This window comes from Anastrepha ludens, chromosome 5, assembly GCF_028408465.1.
Source record: "Anastrepha ludens isolate Willacy chromosome 5, idAnaLude1.1, whole genome shotgun sequence".
NCBI classification, from domain to species: Eukaryota; Metazoa; Arthropoda; class Insecta; order Diptera; family Tephritidae; genus Anastrepha; species Anastrepha ludens.
This window is the reverse complement of record NC_071501.1, coordinates 38,560,582-38,587,272: the sequence shown is the minus strand read 5'-3', so window position 1 is coordinate 38,587,272 and position 26,691 is coordinate 38,560,582. Positions and strand designations below refer to the sequence as shown.

The 26,691-nt window shown below is 34.6% G+C and overlaps 2 protein-coding genes across 2 annotated transcripts in view; both read right to left on the bottom strand.

The window, feature by feature from the left end:
• The window catches only part of LOC128865174 (lysosome-associated membrane glycoprotein 1-like), a 30,795-nt gene extending 10,235 nt beyond the window's left edge, over nt 1-20,560 (bottom strand). Inside the window, exons 1-2 of the mRNA XM_054105243.1 lie at nt 20,479-20,560; nt 20,128-20,323 (exon numbers count right to left, since the gene is read on the bottom strand). Of these exons, the coding sequence (XP_053961218.1) occupies nt 20,128-20,191 (64 nt within the window). The 5' untranslated portion in view covers nt 20,192-20,323; nt 20,479-20,560. The remainder of the gene's footprint in view (nt 1-20,127; nt 20,324-20,478) is intronic.
• A 3,074-nt stretch (nt 20,561-23,634) lies between these two features.
• On the bottom strand, nt 23,635-24,294 carry LOC128863490 (proteasome maturation protein). The gene is made up of 3 exons (XM_054102680.1): nt 24,186-24,294; nt 23,903-24,123; nt 23,635-23,838 (listed from the first exon to the last, which is right to left on the bottom strand). Exons 1-3 carry the CDS (start codon nt 24,186-24,188, stop codon nt 23,685-23,687), a joined length of 378 nt encoding a protein of 125 aa, XP_053958655.1. The 5' UTR covers nt 24,189-24,294; the 3' UTR covers nt 23,635-23,684.
• Nucleotides 24,295-26,691: the final 2,397 nt, after the last annotated feature.

The following is a 26,691-nucleotide window of genomic DNA, read 5'->3' as shown; positions in this document are numbered from 1 at the left end:
ATTGCGACACGTCGAAGGGTTACCGCCTTTGGGACCCCGTAGCCAGAAAAATACGTCGAAGTAGAGACGTCGTGTTTGTCCCGCAACAGAATATAGACACATACGAAGAATTTTTAACGAAAGACATCGAAATACATTCGCTGTTAGAACAAACGAAAGAAAAGGCACCAGTAAATTTTCCCGAAAACCAACAACAACAACCCCAAACAACTGGAGATTTGGGCGTTCAAGCGCCACGAGCTCTTAAACGAGGTAGAGGCCGCCGAAAGAAAATTAAGATTAAGTCCCGCGGTAGACCACGGTTAGAATACAATATGGTACCAGTTTTCGAAATGTCATCAAGCGACGAAAATTCTACCAGTGATCCGGAAGCGGTTCTCGAAGATGAACATCACAGTACAGCATTAGCCCATAGTACCGACCCAGAAACCAGTAAAGAAGCCCTCTCAAGTCCTGAAGCAACCGAATGGAAGAAAGCCATGATAAAAGAATACCGAACGCTTATGTCAAATAATACTTGGGAAATCGTAGATCGACCGGTTGGGAAGAAGATTGTCCAATCTAAGTGGGCTTTTCGAACTAAATACAAATCAGATGGCAGTGTTGACACCAGAAAAGCTAGACTGGTAGCAAAAGGATTCACTCAAAGGGCTGGAATTGATTATAATGAAACCTTTGCACCTGTCGCTAGGCTAAACACCATACGGCTGCTAATGGCTTTTTCAGCAGAAATGGGTTTAGAGGTCCACCAGCTCGATTTTGTAAGCGCATATTTAAACGGAACTGTAGAAAACGAAATATACATGACTTTGCCCAGCGATTTGCGTGAGATATTGAGCGATGCTGAAGCATCTCAATACACGAGAGACAACGCCTGTTTATTGAAAAAAGCAATCTATGGCTTAAAGCAGTCGGGTAGATTGTGGTACCAAAAGCTAGATCAGAAGCTACAAAATATGAACATGACAGCATCGAAATGTGATCCGTGTTTATATATGTACAGAAGCAAAAGCACTATTGCTCTTATTGCCATATATGTTGACGATATAATCGTAGCGTCGAACAACAAGCAAAAATTAGAAGAAATAAAAAATGAACTGGCATCTACTTTTGAAATGAAGGATTTAGGCCCGATAAAGTTTTGCCTCGGGATTGAATTTAATCAATGTATAAACACAAAAACTATTACAATGTGTCAATCGAAATACGTAAGTCAATTACTGAAAAAATTTAACATGGAAGAATGCAAACCGGTCGCCACACCTGCAAACGCAAGCATAAAGCTGTCTAAGGCAATGTCTCCGAAAACCGAAGAAGAACGTAATTCTGCAAGCAAACTGCCATTCCAGAATCTAGTTGGCTCACTAATGTACTTGGCTGTTTCAACAAGGCCAGACATCGCACACATCGTAAGCGTATTGAGTCAATTTAACACCAACTACGGAAGTGCACACTGGGTGGCAGCAAAGCGAGTATTGCGCTATTTAAAAGGTACACCAAATCTTGGAATGACTTTCACTTCAACCAAAAACAGCACCTTAGAAGGATTCGCCGATGCCGATTGGGGGTCAAATATTGACGACAGAAGATCATATACCGGGTTCACATTTAAATTAGCGAACGGAGCAATAAGTTGGGAGTCCAGAAAACAGCGTACAGTGGCTATGTCAAGCACCGAAGCTGAGTACATGGCGCTTTCTGATTCAACCAAAGAAGCAATACACCTGAAGAGGTTAGTCAGAGAAATAACCGGCGAAGACAGAACAGTAATCATCTACAATGACAACCAAGGCGCCGGTAAGCTAAGCAAAAATCCGATTTTCCATAACCGCACCAAACACGTCGATATACGTCATCACTTTGTTCGTGAAGCTGTTGAAAGAAAAGACATTATTATAAAATATGTTAGCACTGAAGAGATGCCAGCGGACGTTTTGACAAAAAGTTTGTCAGCAACCAAGCACATTCATTGTATACAAAATCTCGGAATGAAACTGATTTAAGATTAATATTTCGGGAATATGTACTTAATTTAATTACTAATTTAACACACTTGAGTATTTATAAAATAAATTTGTAAGCGATGTCAGATTTGAGGGAAAGTGTTGAAATGGATAATGTATCACAAATCTGGCATCACCCATATTACTTAGACTTAAATGTCATTTATGTCAATTCATTAAACACACATTTTTTTCTCACTTCCTGGTTGTTCAAATAAAGAACACGTTCGAACAAGACTCTGCGATATTTTTAATAATTTTTGTATTTTTTTATATTTTTGCATTTTTTTAATTTTTTTTTTTTTGTTTTATTTTTTTTACTTCTTTTATTTATTTACTTATTGATTTATTTGTTTATATTAAAATATTCTCATATCATTAATTTTACTTTATTACTTTTATGTTATTACTTTTTTTAATTTGTTTTTTTTAATTAATTTTTTTTTAATAAAGCTTTTTTTACCTACTTTTTTTTAAATTTATTCTTTATTTTATCTTATTTATTTATTTAATTTATTGTATTTCACTTTTTTTTAATTTATTTTATTTTTTATTAATTAATTTTTATTATTAATTTTTTTATCATTTTTTTATTTCACCTTTTCCTTTGTTTATGCTTACATAATGGTAATATCAATAAAATTCGCCTCCTTCTGAAGAAATCCAATATCTAATCAACTGCCGAGTCTCACAGTATGCATACCTTGGGCACAGTCTGCTGAAAGGGCACCCACGACATTCGAGAGCTGAGATTTTGTTACCTTAGAAGATCCGTCGTGGCCAAAATAAGTTCGAGCGCTGAACAAGTACGCAATATTACCTAAGTACTTGGAAAATTTCGGCCATCCAGATTTTTCACTAAGCACTAAGCTATTGAACCAATGGCCCAAGATCGTTCTGCAGAAGTTGTTAAAGAATAAGAAAGGTTGGAATTGGACCCCACTTTCCTATTTCAATGTGCAAGACTGTGCTCGAAGCGACCAAAATCTTGGGAAGCATGTCTATTCAGTAGCCAGACAAAGAAAACTCCATTTCAACTTGAATAGCAAGTGGCTTTAATACGACGATTCAGCGATTTCGCAATTAAGTGCAAATAACCCGGCAACAAAACGTTTGCAAATTAGATTCTCAAATAAACCAGTTGTTGTGTTTTCATGGTAATTTGCAAATGTCATAATGTTAAGTTATTTACACTTAATTGAAAATTGTCAAAATACCTAATTTGGAAACTTGAAAAAGGCAATTTCTCACCGGAAGTAAAGTTTCAGCCCCTACAGTCAGACGAAGATTTATGAAAAACGGATCCCAAAAAAACCAAAAAAACAAAGCCTCCACCGTATTTTAAGTGAAACTGGCAGCAAAAGAAAATATTTCCTGTAAAATTTGCGTTTCACACTTACAAGGAAATCGCGAGAAACGGTCGATATAAGTACGTACTTTGGTGAATCATGGACAAGATACACCGCAAAAAAATATAAAACAATGGCACCGCAGAATTTTATGAAAATCGAAGAAATGAAAACAGATCAAAAGCACAACAAAAAGCAAAACGATAATTTTATTTCATAGCGAAAATGCAAAACGGAAGGGCGTATGCACAGCCCCACGCAGATAAGGTGTGCAGCAACTGCTGGTGATGACAATGAAATGCAAAACCAGGCTGTTGACACTAACAATGAAAAGGCATCAGCAATTTGCATGGATGAGTGGAGGTAATGAGTGTGTCGCAAAATGAAAAGAGTTGAGCAAATGATAATAAAATAAATAATAATAATAAAGCGAAGTAGTAATAAGGCAGAACAAACGCAAAGCCTTGACTCAATACTTCACGATTTCAGGAGAGATGTTGTTAGCTGGAAAATTATTATATTTTTAACATACCACCATGGTGAAAAAATTCCCGGAATATATTCAGAAAGTACAAAACACAAGAATTCCTCAAAAGTGAGATTATCGCCTTCAAAGTGTTCTCCATCAACTGCAACGCACTTATACCGCCAGCGTTTGATCCAGCTCTCGAAACATTTCTGAGGTATAGCCATGACTCGATCAAAGAGATAATGCGTTCTGTACATATGTATGTATTTCAGTAGCATTGGTATGTTTTGGTTTTAGTTTGTTGCGTTTCAACGTTTACGATTAGATTTCACTTCGCTAATTCCGCTTTGAAGCAAAACGAAGTTATTTTAAGCTTTTTTACTTGTTAACGAAACGAAATTGATTCATTGGCGCCTCGTGGTCGAAAATGAGCCGGTGCTATATTTGTTAAACAGAGATTTAACAAAAGCCATAGTTTCTCTTAAATAGTCGAATGAGTAGCTGGTTCTTAGCTCAGAGACGGACATAAATTTTAAATACCACAAACTGATACTAAAGTTGGGTTTAAGCCAATTAAAATATAATGGAATTTACGATTTTTTCTGCACCTTAAAAGTTTCATTTTCAAGATATTAAAAGAGAATTTGATATAATAAACAATAAAAGATGGTTAAAGTACCCGAATCCAATTGAGATAGATCAGAGTCGTTTTTATCAACAAAAATTATTAAAAATGAATGCGAATTTCGAGCCACTATAAACTTCAAAATTCGGTGGGCTATAAAAGTGCTTAAAGGAAAATTTTCTGAAAATTCCCATTAGAAAGTTTGAAGTTCTTATGAACATTTTTTAATTCTTTGAAATTTCATACAAAGTGCAAATCATTAAGTTATATGGTTTTTGTTGCAGTATGAAATATGTATTTCTGTCATAAAAAACAGTTTGCTGTTCGGAGCCGGCTTAAAACTGTAGGTCCCTTCATTTGTGAAACAAATAGGAGGAGGAGCTAGGCCAAACACCCCAATTATATATATTTATATATGAAATATTTAAAAAACAAAAAGTAAAAATACAAACAAATAAAAAAATTAAATAAATAGCCAATTTGCAATATGCGGCGCGATTATTACTGTGAATACAGGTGTATATCAAAATATTATTAAATGCATAACTTTATTCGAAATTAACTTACTTTTTGCTTCTCTGACATTTATAATTTTCAAAGTAAATAAGAAAACAAAAATATTTGAATGTAAATTTAGGTGCCTTCGATTCGCCAGCTCTCTACTCGCTATCTCTGGGAACTGCGCACTTGACGAAAAACTTGCATGTGAAACCAACAACAAAGTTTTGAAGCAAGATTTGCCGCTAGCGAGTATGACTGTACCTCATAAAACTGGTATAACTCCTTATTCTCAATGCTGCCAACTCTCTTTGAAGAGAGTTTCATTAGACCGCGTTCAACTTTTCAAATTTTCTTTTGGTGTTGCCCGTCATATTCATATACCTTCTGCTCAAATATGAACGAGACGTTATCAATAAAACGGTCCGCGGATGACATATGGCAAAAATAAATTTTTTGTTTTTGGTAGGACTGTTATAAGCTTACATGGCAAATTTCAGCGTGATATGTCACATAGTTTGTTTTCTGTGCTACTGTAAACAAGTCAAGCTCGAGTGTGTGACGCTGTTCATATAAATCGCTTGCGAGAGAGTGCAGAAAATATTCCTACATTTTGCTTTGCACTCCTTAAATTTTTCTGAACCAATGCCATCTTATAATTCTCGTTGTCAAGTATCATAATTGGCTTATAAACATTAAATAACAGACGATCTCTCTTGCCTCTTTCATTCCTGCTCGACATTCTTTCGGGTAAAATTGACTACTCGTCTCTTCTTGGGTTAATTGTGCCATGTAGAAACCTTCGCAGTTTCGATACTTTTCGTATAGGCTTTTATATAAAACACTTCACAATGCTAATGCTCCAATTAATAGAGCTTTGTCAGAGTTCAATTATTTTTCGCATTTTTTAGAACTGGGCTTGTCGGATTCAAAATCAATACTCTATAATAGATTGAAGCACTATTTATTGTGTAATAATTTAGTATAATGTTATTGGAATTTATCCTTAAGCGCATTATACTAAGAAAAAAAATATACAGTCTGTGTCAAAAGAAAAGAACCGGTTTTTTTCTTGTAACTTCAAGATATATTTCAGTCTGCTTTTTGCTGCATAATAGTCCCACTCAAGGGCTACGACGCCAGTGTTAACTCAGGTTAGTGTCGTTCGAAACTTTTCCATAAACGCAACCAAAAAAAAATGAGTGAGAAGTACGCGAAGCGTTTTGAGACGGTATTTTTATGCACGCATTCGAAAGGCCCGAAATTATCTTACGCCGCGGCTGCAAAAGTGATTGAAAAATCAAAAAAGGTTTTTGGGATGTGGAATCAGTGGTATAAATTGTACAAAAACTTGTATGACTTTTCCGACTGCGGCTTGAAGCGAGTGACGACAAAAAAGCAGGATAAAGTGATCATCCAACTTTTTAAGCGGAGCCCTTTTTTGATACTACGACAAACATGATTAGTTCTTGTGAGTATCAACACCATCGAACGACGATTGAAGGAGGTGGCGAACATTTCCTACCGTCCCACATCATCAAAACCACTATTCTCAGAATAACACATTGAGACACAACAAAACAAGAACATGGTGTCACAGTATTGGACTGACCTTCCCAGTCCCCAGACGCCAACCCCATTGAAAATGTGTGGGGAACTATGAAAACGCATTTTGCCGGAAAGCCAGTTCATGATTTAAACCAATTCGTGCGTCAAGTTCGCAAAATCTAGTTCTATTTGTCGGCGAGCTACGCAGAAAAGCTGGCTCAAAGCATGGAGAACATTCCAGACTATACTCGTCAACGATGAAGACTACACGGCTTACTAAGTAATTGCGACTCATATTGTAGTTTTGTACACACACACAAAAAAATTTTAAATATATATCTTTCTTACTGCATGAATAATCGCGGTTCCTTTTTTCTGACACAGACTGTATTTGTAATTTTCCATAATGTCTGTACCATTAACTGTAGTAATAAATAAATAAATTGTTAGTTTTTGGTCTATAACAACACTGAGAAGCACTAGAAGGGAGTTGGCAGGAGTTGAAGTAATAAATGTTTACCTGTATGAACGCTACTAATACGAGTATTCATTAAGTGTTTCCAAACAAATGTAAAGTTTGACAGCTCTTGTTCAGCGCTACCAAAACTCAACCAGTTGCTTCATCTATTCGCCACTTGCTAACGCTTGGCGAATCGAAGACGCCTTTTATAATAAACATTAGGGCGGGTCGATTTAAAAATCGCTCATTGCTCTGTGAAAATCGTATTCTAGGGATCAAAATAAGAAACTTTGCCGAAGGAACCATACCTCTAAAACGAATTCTCATGTCCCCCAATTTCAAAATATCACCATTTTTGGCCTTTACATGAAAAAATCAGCTAAATGGCTATGTTTTTTCTTTATTTTTATTTATTTATAATAATATTTATTATTTATTTATAATAATATCTATTTTTTCTCTTAAGAAATTTATTTAGTCAGAACATATGTAAATGAAAAAATTAATTTCAAGTGAGTTATAGAAAAGAAACTAAAAAGTTCGACCCAAATTGGGGGACATCCGAATTTGTTTTAGAGGTATGGTTCCTTCGGCAAAGTTTCTTATTTTGATCCCTAGAATATGATTTTCACAGAGCAATGGGCGATTTTTTTGCCTCCCCACAAATCGACCCGGCCTAATAAACATATATATTTTATATATAAACATAGTACCAAATTGACTATGGGAGCAAAGAAAATAAAGCCAATTTTAAATATTGAGTCCCAGTTTAACTACACCTGGACTCATGCACGATTATGTTTGTTGAGCACCCTTGCATTGTACCTGATACCGCGTGTGCTCAGCCTAATTCATTACAGCGTTTCGAGGCATAACAGATATAAGACATAACACAACATTAAATCTGAAGATAACATTTAACTAAGTGCATTATTTTGCATTTCCTACTTTTTATCTTATCTTAGGAGTAGACGAAACTTTGAATAGCCTGTACTTCTGGACAACTGTGATAACTATCTATAGAAAGTACAACACAAATTTACTTATTGAAACTGATACAAATACCTGCATACATACCTACATACACACATACGCACCTATGTAAAACGAATAAAATTAAAGTAAATCAAATAAAGAGGAATTGTAGTGGGTGAGCACAAAACCAAATCAACACAAGCAAAGATAATAATTGAAGTAAGAAAAAAATGTACGGGTTGGGTAAAAACCACGTTACTTGCTTATTAAATAAAATGTAAACCTATGTATGTACATATAAAAATAAAATTTTATTTTTTTAGCTTAAATTTACAGATGTAAGTATGTATATAAATCGAGTGCTGAGTTTCTGTACTGAAATGGGAATTTTTGTGTGCTTTTGGCATATCAGCCAAGCAGCAATAAAAAGCAGCATTTTTCTTTGTTGTTGATGATAAAAAATTTATTTACATAGATACATACATATATATGTACACATGCATGTAAATAGATGTAGAGAAATAAATATGCAAATACAAATGCAATGAATAATATACATAAATGCAGATGATATGTACAGAAATGCAAAATATTATATTATACTAAAATTCAAAGGAGTAAAAAAATGAAAATTCAGAATTTTTCTAAACATTCCGACTAAAAAGCTTGAAACTTTCATGAAAAGGTTTTGCATTTTCTTAAATTTTGTACAAAATTTCAAGCTTTGAATTATATGGTTTTTTGTAGTATGAACTACATTTAAACAAAAACAAAAAATAGTCTAAACTTTGCAATAAGTGGCACTGTTTGTATTTGTTTGTATTTTGACTGCCACTCTGCATTATTTTGTGAACGTGTAAATGCCTGTTTATTTAAGTTTCGTAAATGATATGGCATATGACAAATATGGAAGAAAAGTTTAGATTCGTGTCAAAAAGTAGCGATAATCTACATTCATGCTTAGCTCTGAATGCGCATTTACCTTTAAGTGCTACTCTAAGTATGCAGTTAGTCATATAAAATTCACCACTTAATTTCGGCATTACACAAATGCGACTCGAAGAATGATAAATATATTTAACGCCAAAAAATGTAAACAGATATTTTACAGGTGTTAAAGTTTTTATTACTGTACAAACACATACATATGCACCAATTTATAAAAATGTATTTCTTTCATCGACGATTATAAGGCGACGAACCTCATATAACAAACAGCAAAAAAATATATAAACAAAACCAAGTCACTTTATCCTATAATACTGAAGATTTTATGCGTTAAAAAAGAGAAGAGTGGCAGTATGCCTCATTTCTTTCTTATAGTGTTTTCTTTTCTCGAAAAAAATGTCAACTTATCATACGGCAGCATTATTGAAAATGTTGCTATGTTGCACATTTCATATGAGAAAAGAACAAGAAAATTCCAACCCTTCCACGAATTATATATTGAATATAATAAAATTAAAAGCTTTACTTCTTTTTTTGTAACAACTATAGTTTACTTAAAATTGTTTTGACGAACTTTTATATACCGACTCTCAGTTCTCAGACGAACTCCCTGATGAAGATTTCAGAGGCCTGGCCAAGATCAGACCGTTAACGACTCTCAACGATTTTGAAAAACTCAGAAGTTACTCGCTCCATTTCGTTTTTCACCATAGCTAATGGCCAAACCTGATAACCTATCATGCTGGGATGAACTCAGTGCCTTCTGGGGCATGCTATAGCAAATACTCCAATATTTTTTCGGGAAGCAAATATTCCAATCCGGCACTATGCGACCAGTGATCGGCGCGATATCAATTAATCAATTACCAAATCCTCCCAATACTAAAGAAATAAAAAGAACAGTATTGCCTATATTTTCTTTCCATTCGACAAAATATTTTCATATCTTAAGTGGTCATATACTAAATCCAAGTTTTGAGTCTTGTTAGAAATCTCTTAAATTATTTGAACTGCGAAGTGTTCCAACACAAAGAGTTTAACCTGAATAAGATTAAAGAAGTAACCTCCATATGCGCTTTATGCTAAAAATGGAACTTTTTCCAAATATCAACACATTTTCTAAAGTCTCATTTTTTACATAGATTTCAGGAAAATCATCGTTTTTTTTATAAATAAAAGAAACTTGAATAAGGCACGAACGCCCGTATAGCACTTTTTGTCTGTGTTGTTTAATGAATTCATCAGTTTTAGCGATTGGGAAAATACAACAATTTTGCATGTCTTGTTTATCAGTAAAATTCCTTCGAAAAAACTAATTGTTTTGTTTATTATAAAAATTTTATATGTATGCATATGTAAATGTATACTTTTAAAACGTCATTGTGCCAAGTACGAGTATATCTAAATACATTTATATAGTAGCCATGTAGCTGTAACCAGTCACGTTTAGATAGGGATCAGTTCGGTTAAATGGAAAGACGTTGTTTCTGAAGCAATTATTGAAATATAATTTCCAATTTTAAAAATCCCGAATACTTCCCCCACTTTTTAAATTAATTTTCTTTGATGCCGTCATTATAGAGTTTTATAAAAATTTTTTTTTTTTTTATACATCTATAAGAATATTTGTTGCATAAAAAGGTGTCAGCCTGCTACTGTTAAAGCTTTGAAATATATTTGGCTTAAAATCATTTTAGAAATTTGTGTTTTAACGATTGAAAAAAAATTATAAATTACAAGAAACACTTAAAAAGAATTAATTAGAAAAAAATTAATAAAAAAGTTGATACTTCACTGAAAAATTTTTATTTTTTTATTTAGCCATAGCTAACTATTTTTTAATTGTTGTTCCTTCGACAGTCAGTTCTACGTTACCGAAACGACCCGGATTTATATCCGGCCAAGGACTGTCACTCCAGCAGCATTGCCCGTATGTAAGTATGGGGAATGTTTATGCTGCTACAACAACAACATAACAGCATGTCGCATATAACCTGGTCAGGCTTAAAGCCAAGATTATCGAGCAATATTTTTTTCCTACAAATGTATGTATGTTCCCCGAAATTTTCAAAGGCTCCTTCGAACAACCAAAGTGTTTTTATTAGAATATTTATCGCAGTAGGAAGCTGGATAAACTTAAGGTATTTAACTTATTTTAATTCTATAGTTGGAAATTATCGACTACTAATGAAGTCTTGCCCTGTTAATTGATACAAAAAATAAAATAAATTGCGGTTAACAAAGCTTTATAAGCGAATAACAATAACACAAAAACATACGCCTATAAAAACAAAACGCAATAAAAATAAATAAATACAACCACTAATTTTGACGCCTTCGACCCACAAAAGCACTAGTAAACATATTTATATGTAGATAAATAATACACTCGCTTGGCATATACAATAGTAAATGTGAAAATTGCTTGCACATACACACTATATAAGTATATAAGCAAAGGCATATGAACAGGGTCTTTTAAGCTCAAATTTCGTTTTTAGCAATGTTTTGTTAGGAACAGCAGCCTCAATTCGATGTTAATTAGAAAATCTGCAACTTAATAAAAGAAGTTCCGATTTTACTCGAGAATTGCATAAAAATAATTAAAATTATCTATGGAAATTGTAGATCTATGAGGATTCGTTATTTCGCCAAAAGGTATTTCCAGTGCTTATTATTGTTCAACAGAGCCTGCAATAATGTTCGACATTTTTTTATCATCAAGAACTACCGCACCTTCGAGGGGACCCACTACTATAAATGTATGTATGTCAAATAAACAGATAATGAACTCCCATCCAAAATATGTGATGGAAAGAAACTCCAACTTGAAGGACCTTGTACCTGCATGCATATACATACCTATATACTAATGTGTGTGAAGCCTAATGCCAACTTCCAAACCACAAAACTGCATTTCAGCTGTGGTTCGCCCACAGTTCTAGTTCAATGTCATGGCAGCTGTGTGGGGTGTGGCATTCGATGGCCCGAATTGTGCATGCCAACAATTTCCCGCTAAATATTACACATATCCATACATACATACATCTATGATTATGTGAGTTCGACTGTTGTGCAATACCACAGTGATGACCTTTAAATGCAGCCCGCAATACAGTTATGTAACAATCAGTGGCGGAGAAAAATTTATGAAACTAGACTTACTTGTATAATTTACTAATATGTAGTAGTATGTGTTTATAATAAAGTTGCGAGGGTTGTTACGGTAAGAACTTAGCGCATTTGTAACATTCGAACAAGGGAATATTAGAAGACAAAAAGCAATTTTGAAAATGCAAAATATGAATTCATCAACAAATAGAAGCCACGCTAGATAGTTGTCGTTGAATTAACTAAAAAGGAAATTCCCTTAAGCCTCCCTTGGACACCTTTTTTAAGTTCTGAGCAGCCGGGTCTGACCTTTTTCCGACTTGTTAAAAAGTTATTCGGCCGCCGTAGCCGAATGGGTTGGTGCGTGACTACCATTCGCAATTCCCAGAGAGAACGTTGCTTCGAATCTCGGTGAAACCAAAATTAATAAAAACCGTTTTCTAATAGCGGTTGCCCCTCGGCAGGCAATGGCAAACCTCCGAGTGTATTTCTGCCATGAAAAAGCTCCTCATAAAAGTATCTGCCGTTCGGAGTCGGCTTAAAACTGTAGGTCTCTCCATTTATGGAACAACATTAAGACGCACACCACAAATAGGAGGAGGAGCTCGGCCAAACACCCAAAAAGGGTGTACGCGCCAATTATATATATATATATATATATATCCATACAATTTAGGAAGCTACCTGGAAGATCAAGTCGTTCGCTATAATTGAAATATGTATGTTAAATTCACGTCCAAAGTGGAAAAAGCCAGTCTGGCCAGACCCTGGAGCCCAATGAAGGATTAGTCTTTAATAAAAGCCTTTGACAGCCGAAACCTTTGAAACTTTTCGAGCTTAGGGAGAAAACTGTCTAGAATTTGTATGAAAGATACTTTTTGCGAGCCTCAAGAGCTTACAAGAATAATTGGTGGCAAAAAGAGCTTTAAAAAGCTTGTTATTCTAGCAGCTTACAGTTGCCTGCTTAGTGCGAAGACGACATCTATCGTTGTCCTCAATTTCATCGAATGGTGAGCACAGGAAAATGGATTTTCCGATAGAGTGGGAACAAAGTGAAAGAAGTGAAATCGCTATCACCTTGGAAAGTCTCTCGTAACTTTTTTTACTCTTAACATCGCAGAAAAATCGAACTTAATGAATAACAACAAGCAATACTTAGAAAATGTTAATGGCAGCTCCAAATTTGTAATTGAAGTAGGGTACACTAATGGGTTGATTCGACTAGAAGGATTATAGGTATTACTTTCTGGAACAAGAAAACTATTATTTTCTCGGCAGATGGCTGAAGTGATTGATATCTCGTAAAGTATCGATAAAAACATTTAAAGTTTATGCTCGTTGTCTAGGTGACATTTCACACTAGTTTTCGCAATTGTTTAAGAAGTTGCAAAAAGGTGTATTCCCAAAATGTGCTTTGAAAGTTTTGGAAGCTTTCACTTTTCCCCCTTTTTTTGCATTTACGCAAAACCTGTAATTAAGAGCTGATTTGTCAACTAACCTCTAGCATTACAGTTTAGTCATAATTTTTGTAAAGCGAAAGGCGAGGCAAACCTGAAAAGATTTAAAAGTATGCGTCGCACGACGGTTTCAACCTACACCAGCCAGCTCTCGTCGCGACAATATCATCCTAGGTCAGCATGTTGTTGTTATTGTAGCAGCATAAACATTCCCCATACTTACATCCAGGCAATGCTGCTGGAGTGACAGTCCTTGGCCGGATATAAATCCGGGTCGTTTCGGTAACGTAGAACCGACTGTCGTGGAAACGTCTAGGTCATCATAGTTGCGGCTGGTGATTTAACAATGAGTCCCATTATATTTTTACTCCGTTTGAGTTTGACAAAAAATGCATGTCAATTTAACTTCTAGGTTGAGATTTTGCTCATTTTTTTTTTTTTCAATTTTGACAATAACAGAAAAATGTGATAGAAAAATTATAACCGCTTATATCGTTATGGCAAAACTGGAATATGAATCGAGCCTCGTAGTTCAAACTTCCTTTTATTTCGATTTCGCCAAATATTTGGCAGTATATAAATCAAAGTCTCTCCGAACTCTTTTAGGTATCCTTGGCGAAACGACCCGGGGTAATTCACTGCCTACCAAACTAATTTAAGGGGGAAGTCTACTGTGAATTTTTCAAAAAATCGATTTTTTTTTTATTAGCTTAAAAAATACTTTGAACCCTCTTAAATAAGGTACAATATGTGTTACAGCTGGCTAAATTTTTCTTCGTTGAAATTTCGACCTTTCCCGAAGCGCTCCAAAGCGCGTACCTGCTATACTGAAACTTTAAACGCATTTTTCTCGAAACTAAGTTTTTGTATACGGTGTACACGATATCTCGAGTTCTGATAAATGAATCAGCTTAAAAATTTAATTATATATTCTCTGTAATAGTGTCTCTCGTCTGACATAGGATTTTTTTGATATCGTTATTTGTTAAATTGTTATAAACAATAGTAACATCAATTTTAGGCAAAAAAAAAGAAACAAATTTCAAGAATTTTTTTGCAACGCCAAAATTTTTTATCGACATAATCCTACGTCAGACGAGAGTCAATACTATGTATATGATAACAATATTTTGTTTTTTTGTTTTAGATCACCGAAACGTAAGATTTCATGTACACCGTTTAGGCACCTAAGAAAAGCGGACCTGCGCTTGCAGAAGTGCCACAGCGGCCATTTTGAATATTTTGACTTAAAATTTTTTTTTCAAAAACTTAAATATATAATAAAGATAAGAGTTTAAATAGATTTTATGTACGAGCAATATTTTGTTAGAAATAAAATCCGGAAAATAAGCCTGTTTTTCCCCTTGTCACAGTAGACTTCCCCCTTAACACTTTTCTTGGGTGCCATTTCATAGACCATCTGAGTGCAAAATTTTACAACTACAACTAGCAACTTCTGCTAGATAACTTTAAAATCTATAGACTATTGAGTTAAACGAGGCATGACTAGATTTAATCAGCTCATCGACTCGAAATAAATCGTATCCATTCGGTAAAAAAAAAGTTATTCAAAAACCAAATTGAATGAATAAATTTGTGCCACCTTGTATATCATCTCATATGAATCCAACAACTGATCTAATTGAATGACAGCAATTAATGCATAGTATATTGGTCTATAAAATGATTAAATTAAATTGAGAATGATTGAATGCACAAAATGCATTGATGAATGGAAGCCAAAGCAGTGCGATTAGCAACAAAAACTCAAGAAATTCTGCCTATTAACTAGATTAAAATATATGGAATATATATTTATATATACTATATACAAGTGAAATATTTGTATGTACATGCACATAGAAAGTGTCCAAAAGCGCATGCTGGTTTATTTATAAATAAGTAAAAATATGAATTCATATTGTAAAAATCCTTATGTAATAGCTCAAAGTGCATTCAAGAAAATCTGAGCAAAAACATCATCGAGCCGTGGGCGTTTTAACTATAGATGTGTGTAGTTGTTTTTGCTAAACTGCTGCATGACTGCTGCTAGTTGCATTCATCTTTAGTTGAATCAGAAGCGATGCATACATCCATGCATATGTGTACGTAGTTACAGACTTATACAATGTAATCGGAGAAAATGTAATCAAAGAAAATTGAGGCCTAACAACTGATTAACAACCGCAGCGATTGTTCGAAAGAACTCAAAGCATTGAAAATAGGAATGCATACGTACTTGTACCTATGTATGTAAATAAACAAAGTAAATGGTTGAGCAGGCATTTTCCAAAAGGCAACCAAGTTTGACATACATACATACATACGTACGTGCATATAAGTAGGATTGCTGCTGATTGCAGGGTTTGTTGGCTGAGGCATAGAGCGAAGCCGAGAATATTCGCAGACTTTAAGTAGTTGGCGAGCTATAATATGTAATTATCGCATGTGTATTTATATACGTACTTAGGTATGAAAGTATGTACGTATGTATTTTTGCATGTGTGGAAAGAAATTTGTGCACTTAAAAAGGGTTATGGGCAAAGGTATGTACGTATATACACCTATACCAATAGATATGTATACATAAAATTTAAATAGTTTTCTGTGACTTCACTCGAAAGTGAATTACAGAACCTGCCCGAATTTACTATATTTGGTTTTAAATTTATCCGAAACTGTTGAAACGATTCTACAGAGTAGAGAACTTTTCTGCTAAATGGCACTGGGATTAAGATAATTCAAAAACTGCTTGATAACTTTATAAAATCACTGTAGCAATATCCCGATCCGCACATTCATAGAGTATGAAACCCAGCAAACTTGGAAGAATGCACCCTACATTAGGCACCCGGCTCTAGCCAGACTGGCCTTTTCATTTTAACAAATTTCAGAATTGAATTTAACATATTTTTATTATAGCTAACGACTTGAGCTTCCAGGTAGCTTCCTAAGATTTAATTTTCTATAGATTTATGGATATAACCTTTTAAAAAAGATCCTCGAACAGAACGAAAAAAGGCCAGACCCAAGTGCCCAACCGAAGGTTAAGGCAGGTTAAGGACTATCTAAAAATTCTCAATTGTATTGCTTGGTTCCGATTTACACCCAGAGACATCTGGAAGCGAGACACTGGAAATTCTCTTTTGATGTTTCATTTGCGGTCACACGGGTAAAATTGTTTTCGGCAACATTCGTTGCTTTTGGCGTTTACTTCTTTAAATTTGAGAATACGAATAAGAAACACAAAGCGTATCGCCAGTACGGAAAACAAAAACCACTCCCCGTGCGACCTTCTACCACGAATTAAATGTTTCCCTATATAAATCGGGACTTACATGGGTATAGCACAAACGGGATTCGGGAAGTTAAATCAAAATTGTATTTTTGTTGCTTTGTGATATTTTGAAAAACAATTTATACGGGACGAGTCACTAGCGTTTGAAATTCCATTCGGCTATAAATAAAAGACCCAGGAATATTAAAAAATAATAATAAAATCTTCCGCGTATGACTTTACAGAATACCCCATTCTGTCAAAATTTTCAGCACATTTTCGCGAGTTTTTAGCATTTATTATAAAGGGTGATTAGATTGCAGGTACTTCTTAGAATATAATTTTTTTGGCAGATCAATCGTGAGTACTGTCAAAATAAATACATAATTTTTTTCAGTATTCATTGACATTTTATCAACGTTTCATCGTTTCGGTAAGCAATTTATCTCCCATCTGGAATCAGTGGATTGGTCACCAAGATCGTATGATATCACACCTTTTGACTTTTATTTGTGGCAGTAGGTAAAATCTAGATGCTTTATGGATACACCAGCTTTGATTGAGGTATTAGAAGCCCACATTACTAAAGTTATTCACGAGATACTCTACAAAGTTCTCCAGCGAGTCATTCAAAATTGGTCTTTACGGACGGCCGAAATACGGCGCAGTTGCGCTCAACATTTGAAAGGAATTATCTTTAAAAATAATTGCCCAAAGAATTTTTCTTTGTTTTATTTCAATTTAAAATCCGATGCCTCTAAAATGATCACCCTTTACTTTTTTTAGACCGTTGGACAAATTTCTTTCAATTAAAAAGCGGCCCATTTCGCCAAATAAACTAAATTTGCGACACATCACGGATGCTATTTTAGCTGTCGCAATCAATTTATAAATCAAATTCTAAACGCTAGATAGACCACCCTGTTCCGGTTTTGCACTTACTACCAGTTAAGTATGGAATTAATTTTTTTTTTTTGCAAATTAATGTTAATAAAATTTATTTAAATTTTTTCTCAAATGTCCAAATAAAATTACACGTAATTGAAAACAAATAAAAAAAAAATTTATTCTGTTATAGTCAACTTTAAATGTGCTTCTTCTCTTAAAAGTCGTTCTAATTTTAAAATTAGATGAACGAGATTTTAAAATTTTAAAAGCAAGTTCCCAAGTGATGCTGTGCTGTCAAAAGTTCAGTACCCGGGAATGACAAATATTTGTATCAGAAATATGTACCATAAAAGTCAAAGCTCATAAAGTCAACGCTTTTATATTAATGGACGAAAATATACAAATTAATTCAAAAATGTCACTTTTATGTACACAGCTCTTTATGTTTATGTCGCTAGTTCTTAAATTACATAAACATAAATAAATTAATTTGTAAACAAAAACGAAACTACTTTCTCATTAATTTGTTTGCTTGTATATATTCCAACATCAGCATCTTTTTTGCTGCTTAATCTCCAAATATGTACACATATCCATATGTATAGATGTAGATAAAAATCAGTTGCCACACAGTGAACTCTTTAAAATACTTTTATTTTTCTTTATGGAGATAAGTTAACTTTTCCATATCAGTGGATGAATCTGTTCAGCTTGATTTTACATAACTAAAAGCTAATAAACAGGTCATTACTGGCAAAAAAAATAAAAATCTGCTTTTAATTTTTTTTTTTTTTTTTGCAGATAGAAGTGAGTTCGAGCTGTAATAATTGCGGCAGTGTTACTTTTTATAAGATGGCTTCACAACATTCTGTCATCAAACTTCGGAAACGATGCCAAAGTCACGCGCCTTGTCAGTGGCAAATTGATGCTCATCACACACATACTTAAGTAGATACCCTGCAGTGAATGGTCAACATTCTTAGTGCATGAATTGATACTTAATGGAAGTCATACTAGTTTATGCAGTACAAATATTATTCTATTACTGCAAATGAGAATGCATATATGCATTCATACAATGCAATTCATACAAATGAATACATATATAAAAGTTGATGGACTAAACCAAATGCTTCTTCTTTTAGCCCATTATTAACTAGTTCGTTAACTGGTATAAGAATGTCTGCAACAACTGTTCTCTAAATCGTTAAATATTACTTGGCTGGTACATATGTACACACATAGAATAGCAATTGACATTACGTGGGGCATCGCCATTCTAAAAAATAACCTCCGCTGTCATTGAAAAAAAAAAAAAAATAGAAGAGGAACCACACTTCAGTTAAACAACAAACTGATAGTGAGGTAGTTCAGAATAAGTAATGCATACATACATAGTATATAGTCACTTATTTACTTCACCCAAAACTGTGATAAACATTTGACGGCAAAAATCCAGTTATTTGTTGTCTAGCAAAACAAAATTGGCAAAAATAGAAATTGGCTCCGGAGGGTATGTGACATGCAGGTGCTAATTGCCAGCTTTAAAATAGCGATAACAAAAAATAAGAGCGCTTGCTGGTATTGAAACTGCTTAAAACCTTCCCTCTACGCTTTCCCCCTATGTTGATGTTGATTTGATATGTATGAGATAAGGGGAAGAATAAACATAATAGTAATAGTCTACTATGTAAAAAAAAGTTAAGGTTATTTTCTTTTCATATTTAGGGATAGAAAAAAGAGCTGCCTTACACAAGATTTTTTTGTCAATAACTTTTGAACGGTGAAAAAAAAACCATTAAGACCATTAGGCAACTATTTGTACCCTTGATTTGTTTTGATAAATTTTTCCATGTGCCCCACAGAAAATCTATTTAACCAGATTAAGCATCCTTCAACTGTTAAATTTCTTTCTCATTACATTACATTGCATATAAATCTTTATAAAATGAAAGAGTATCTTTGCTACGCGCACCATTTAATATGCCGTCAACATTATAATTGAATTAATTTATTTCGCCATAAATCTTCCAGCATTTCAACGAAAAAAAAACCTCTATCGATAACAGCAGCAGCTACACTTCATGCACCAGTGGAGGCGGTGCAGGCTAGCGACATTCCCGATTACCGCTATCGTCACTTGCTGACAGCTGGCTTTTGCAAACCCTTTTTTCTTTTGTTCCTACATGACTAATTAAAAACACGTACAAAAAAAGCATTGCAAAAATAAATAAATAAGCCGTTTAGAAAAAAAATGAAAGCAACATAGCAAAACTGGTCCGACGATGGTTGACGAAAAAACAACGAAAACCACGAACAGCCACACAAAAGCAGCTGCGCCAATACTGTAGATTCGTGCATAAACAGCAGGCTCATAATCAAATTAGAAAATTGTATTTGCGCAATTACTTGAAACTTAGATTATATAGTGAAATTCACTATAAAATATATGCAAAGTCCTTAGATTAATGGTATAATTAAATGCATTCAGTGCTACAATAATTATTGCAATTACTCACCACAAACTAAAGCGCTAAAAACGCTCAGCAAGAAAGCCAACGTCACAAATTTATTATGAAACATTTTAGTTAGCACTCGTAATTACACAAATTATCCCTTTATAAATACTCCAGCAGCAGCTTGAAATTATGTAGTAACTTTTGTGGAAACACGACGATTTGCAGGATTAGTTTTTTGGTATACCCCCGATATGTGCTGTTTACATGAAAACGGAATTTAATAAATTCTCTCTAAACTAAGCCAAATACTAATTGTGTTCGCTTTCTTGTGTAATAAATTGATTTGCTAAATTCTGCAGCTTTATGTATTTATTTTTAATAGTAAAAATACAATTTTATTACTGTTCTAACTTCAATTTCTCTAGGCCCTTAGAAATTTTCTACGTCTTTTGTTCTTGCTGCTTCTTCACGTACTTAAGTGCTGTCCGAAATGCAACAACAATTGGCGAACGGAACGAATGATTCAGCTGATTCAGCGAGTCAGCGCCATCTGGAAACGAAAAAAGTGTCAAAAGTTTACAAGCGACTGGCGTGATGGACATGCTCTGAAATAAAATTATGGGCTTGTTCACGCACAAGAGAATTGTACCGAACGTTAATAGAAGTTACAATAAAATACCACAATACAAAAAAGAACGCGTATGTAGATGAGAATTTTTTTTGCGTGTAAGCGGGTTTCTTTAAAGAAAAAATTATCCGTTGTAATGCATTATACAGTTTTAATTCAGTTGTATTGCATGCATTTCATTAATTTTTTCCATTGTCTAATTTACGGTAATATACATTTTTGTAGTTTGACATTGTTTTGAAATCGAAATTCAGTATTTTGTTCTAAGATATGTTAACAATTAATGTATTTTTAAAGCTTGTGTTATTTTGTGAACAAAGAAGTATTTGCATCATAAATTCCTTTGTACCATAAATTCTTTTGCTACCTGCTAGTCTTCATTGTAAAGTTTAAGAAAATTGAAATTTTGTGTTTATTTAGGGATAGAACCTAATTGACGCACTCTAAGGATATTCCGGAATACCTTCCCAGTAGATATTTCGAGTTTGTACGCTCTACCAGATAAATTAATACCGAGGCGGTATTGCAACGCGGTACTACATCTGATATTTTGGGTTAACATTGATTTCATTTGTTTCAGTTAACTTTAGTTTCATCTGTTAAGTACATTTAGCGAATATACAGACAGGTTTGTACTACATATGCAGTATGGCATATCATCGCATCGTGGATAAACGGGTGTACACATCATTCTGAGGCTACATACATGTATGAAGAAAATTTTAATGTTTGAATTTGACAGCTCGTTCTTACAGTGGGGGTTGAAAATTTCCTCAACTCGAGCAGCATTCCGCAAACATCTATGGAAATAGCGGCGTCATCGATCCTTATTTTTGTGGAAGGAGCTGTCATTGTGAAAAGTAGCTGCCGTTACGGTGAATGGCGAGTGTTATCGAGCCATGCTAACTGAATTCCGGAATTCCGAAGATTGATCAACTAAACATAGCCGACATTTGATTCCCACAAGACGGCGCGAATTGCCATACAGCGCGCTTAACAATCGATTTATTACAATACTCAACTCTCCAGTGACGCCATACGGCAAGATTTATTGAAAAAAGTAGTCAAAAATTAAACTGATCGCATGGACCATGTACCTCTTAGCCGGGGTGGACATATGCCGGATATCATATTCAAAAAATAAATGCCATGAAATTACCAGATTATTATAAAAAACAAAAATTTATTTCAAAAATATTTCCTTTGTATTATCATTTTAAGATACCATGCTCTTAAAAAACACCCGATACTTGTTAAAAGTATCGAAGAGAAGTAATCGGTATTTCTCGTGCCGAGCTCGTTCTAAAATTCACATAAAGAAACCTTTTTGTTATAACCTAAGGAGCTGGAAATGTGTGTTTAAGATCTTTCCTTTCTTCTCACGGGTCTCACTTGAAGACCAGAATTGGTACTGCTTTATGTCTCCAACATTTTTCAGGATGTTTTTCGTCTTTTGTACCCAAGCACTAGACCTCGGCGATATTCTCAAAAATCATAACATGCTTGGAATATTGAGAGCTTCAACCTAAACAAGCTTTCTCATCTTCTGGGCTAATTTTTATTAATGGAATCTGGAATCTCTGCAGTGAATGCGTTTGAACCCACTATTCAAAGTTGCGATTTTAGCAATGATAATACGGAATTCTACTTAGCCGGCAGCCGTCGTAGTCCAATGAGTTCGTCTGTGACCACCATTCAGAAGAGTCCAGACTCGAATCTCTGGGCATGAAACATCAAATGATAGAAAAACTTGTCTAAAAGCGGTCGCCCCTCGACACACCTGAGTTCTTGCATGAAGACTTGAATACAAAAAATACTCAGTACTTTAATAAAGTATCGAGTACCTACTCGTATTGGAATAACACTAATTAACACCCACATAACATTTTTCACTAATATATTGTATATTAATTGAATCTTAAATTAATCATTAAACTGATAGCAACAGTAGGCATAGATGACGCAAAAACAACGAGTATTTGGTCTATACTTTCGGTCCCTAGTGTGTCAAAATCTATAAACAAAGATTGACAACTTTGAGGAACTTAAACAAAATTTGATATTTAGAGACCAAATAAATAAAAAAAAAAAACTAAAATTGCAACTCTACTGCTGTTATATGTTTCATGCGTCTCGGTTGGGAGCGAATAATTCCTCATTTGAATTTCAGCAAATACTTTCGTTTACTGTACAACATTCAAAGTAACGGCATATTCTCACCTTCATGATTGAAGATCTACCATCATCAAAAAGCAAGTCATTCGAGTTGTTGTTGTTGCCGCAGCAAAAACAATCTCCATACATATACTGGGAATGCTGCTGAAATGACAGTCCTTGGCCGGAGATAAATCTGGGTAGTTTCGGTTAGGTAGAACCGACTGCCGTGGGAACGAATCCGGGTCGCTCTAGTTACATAGAACTCACTGTAGAGGGAACGAAGTTATTCGAGTAACTAATGTTGGCAATACTTCCAATTTGTTTTGATTTTCTTAAATTGGCCAATATATTCAACTTGCAAGCACATATAGGCTAGGTCTAGTTCTGTAGCCCTCTTAAACCCACTCGCCCAACACTCCTCTCGCTCTAGACCCGACCTGACGAAACAGCGTGTTTCATGAGCCCCCTGTTAAATGAGCTAGACGAAGACGACCGGTAATTTACATCACACTGGTAGGGCCTAGTACACTGCTACAACAACAGCAACAATGACTTACATGTACGGAAATTCCATTCAATCGAACAAACATTTCCAAAAATGTATTATCTACGCTGTTGATTATACGGCTCAAAATATGTGGCAGATATTCGAACAGCGAAACACCTTTTTTGAAAGACTTACTTTCGCTGTAAACATCGCGATGCTTTAAGTTTACTGCGAAATGTTTTTTGTATAAAATCTTCCTTACGTCCTATTCCAGATAAAAGAAAATGTGTGCATATTACAGCTAAATATCTATATATTTATGAAAAAACACTTGAGAATGTTGTTTCACCACATCCCGTTATAGTTTGATTTACGCTCCTGCATCTTTTCCACGGTAGCATGTGGTTCATTGTGGAATTCAAAGTGTTCTGGATTGCCGAGTATATCAGAGAAGTCAATCATTTCATCCCTACCCAGAAGCACATCGCGCATCATATTGCTATATGTGGTATATTAGAACGATACGATTAATTGCAGCCATTGAAGTAAGACCGTTCACTCACCTAGAATTTAGGAAAGGAAGTCGGCCAACTTGATTGGCTGCATGCAATTCCATAGCCATCTTTAGAGGCACTCCCTGTCCTTCCCTGTTGCGCGCTACTTGCATTAACCAAACGTTTTCGCTCCCATCCACAGGCACCTTTGAGGTTGTCTGCATCAATGCATTTTTGTGAACGGGTGCAGCCCAATTCGGTGAAGCATCAATAATTTTAGGTGCAGATTCCTGTTTCAAATATTTAGAAAGTTTTTTTTACTATAAAACTGATAAAACTATAAATTCCTTACCATTTTGTTATTTGGTAATTTTTGCGGTGCTGAATGACAATACAAATTCCGAATGGTGCTGCCAAATCATTTGTATAGAAACCAGTGTGACATTTCGTATTAGAGTGCTGCCAGCTTAGGCAAAAGTTAAAGTTTTAAGGCTCAATTAGATTTGACTTAATTTGCGTAACTTAACTTGACATAATTAATTAATTTGAAAACTCGTTTAAGATAATTTTATTTTGGAGATTTTTGAGATTTGTTCTCCAAGACAATGGTGGAAGACTTGATTTTTTCGTTGTTTTATGTCTGTTTATCGTTGCGTTAACAGACTGGAGCTCCCCGTGTAATATACAAATGCAGTCAGTTTGCATTAAACAAGTCGTAGACTGCCAAGGTACAAAATGATGCTTACAGACTCACGGCGGTATTGACTGGCTCCTTGTCTATCGGGGAACAAGCAACCAAAGTGAGCATCTCTCACAACGTTTCCACGACAGTCGGTTCTATCTAACAGGAACGACGCGGATTCATATCCGGCCAAGGACTGTCACTTCAGCAGCATTTCTCGTATATGCACGAGAAATGTTTATGCTGCTACAACAACAGCATCTCTAACAACACGTACTGTCACAGTTGTGAACAACCAGAGGAAAAAGAAACGATTTTCCATTTTCTCTGGAATACCCTTCCTTATGAAAGGATAGAATGTCAATCCTGTGCAAACCACTGTTCGAAAGTCTGGATTAGACGTCACCAACCAATTAGTTTTAAACCGCTCAGACTGGATATAGTTATGCTGAAAATAACCATTAAACAAGCGAGGATGTTGCAACAAAATGATGCGGAAGCGCTGGTTGGATTCTGAATGAATCACCACTTTAAACAACCAACCAAGCGTGTGAACATGTAAACGAAAAGTAAAGCAATAAAATGGTTCAATAAAGGAGGCAAGTGTTGTTGCCATTAATTTGTGACTTTTATTTAGCAATACAGCGATTAAACTCAGGGTAATTATTGTGAGACATTTAGTTTGGATAAAAACTAAACTAATTCTTAACAATATATTTGATTTTAATGGAAACAGGAAACAAGGTATACAGGCCTCTAGTTTAATTTCGTTTATTTATCGTTAAATTATATATAAAATATTAGACATAAAATAATTTTTTTACCGGTTTAATATTAATAATAAATTTTAATGTGAAATATTATATTCCATTCCTTTCATTTCTATTCAAATTAGGTTCCAAACAGACCTCAATATAACCTCATTTGATATAAGTGAGTAAACCGCTTACAAGTAATATAATGTCATTTTAGTTGTGATTGCCGTGAAGTAAAGATAAAATTTAAGACACAATAACACAACGATTAGAATAGTTTAATATTTATTTTAAATTATTAAAACAATATTTTCTCAAAATTTCTTTACATAAATCTTTATTATTGGGCGAATTTCTTACCACTACGGCCGCCGTACCCGAATGGGTTGGTGCGTGACTACCATTTGGAATTCCGAGAGAACGTAGGTTCGAATCTCGGTGAAAGACCAAAAAGAAGAAAACGTTTTTTCTAATAGCGGTTGCCCCTGGGAAGGCAATGGCAAACCTCCGAGTCTATTTCTGCAATGAAAAACCTCCTCAGAAAAAACCATTCGGAGTTGGCTTAAAACTGTAGGACCCTCCATTTTTGGAACAACATAAAACGCACACCACAAATAGGAGGAGGAGCTCGGCCAAACACTTAACAGAAGTCTACGCGCCAATTACTTATTTTTATCTTTATTTCTTTCATGGAAGTGCAGCTGAAAATATCACAGGTTCCAGAAAGTTGTTTAACAATTGTAAAAACTAAAGTTTTTAGGTTGACAAAGAAAATATCAAAAGAAAATCAAAACCACAAATATCTCAACGGTAACTTGTATTTAATTAAGTTTTACTTTATTTAGTTACACTTTACAATCATTTTTTTTCGGAAATTAAATTTGAGGTATTTTCAAAGTTTTTACCTGTCCATTCAATCCGTACCTTGAACATGAAAAAGAAAACAACATTAATTAAGTGGATCATTCAGCTATGCTGAAAAAACTAATATTTATTGCACTCGACTTGGTATTCCTCAGATTAGTTTTAGTTTTTTATTTAGCCCTTTCATTCCAAAATGCGCACTATGCTTAAAAAAGCGATTTTTTTATGCATTCTCGTAAACTGATCTGAACTGAGTTGGTTGTTATTGTAGCTGGGCAAAACTATGGGCTCTTCAAGATGTTGGAAAAACTTAAGTTAAGATCAAGAATAAGATTCGAATTCCCTATGACGTTATAGCCTATGAATAAACGAAAAAAATGAAGGAGTGTGACTTGTTTGTTTCCTCCACGGAAGAGCAGGCGAAAGAATGTAAACAACCAAACAGAAGAAATTATACGCACACCCACACACTCTCTTACCTCGGCGTCTTCCGCATAAAAACGCAAAAAACTACATTTGGAGGCTTTATATTAATTTCTGCTTTAATAATTTAACAC

Coding starts and splice junctions, on each gene's coding strand:
- LOC128863490 (XM_054102680.1), bottom strand. Junction 23,839..23,902: donor CTTCCTTTCCTAAATTCTAG/GTGAGTGAACGG, acceptor TACCACATATAG/CAATATGATGCGCGATGTGC.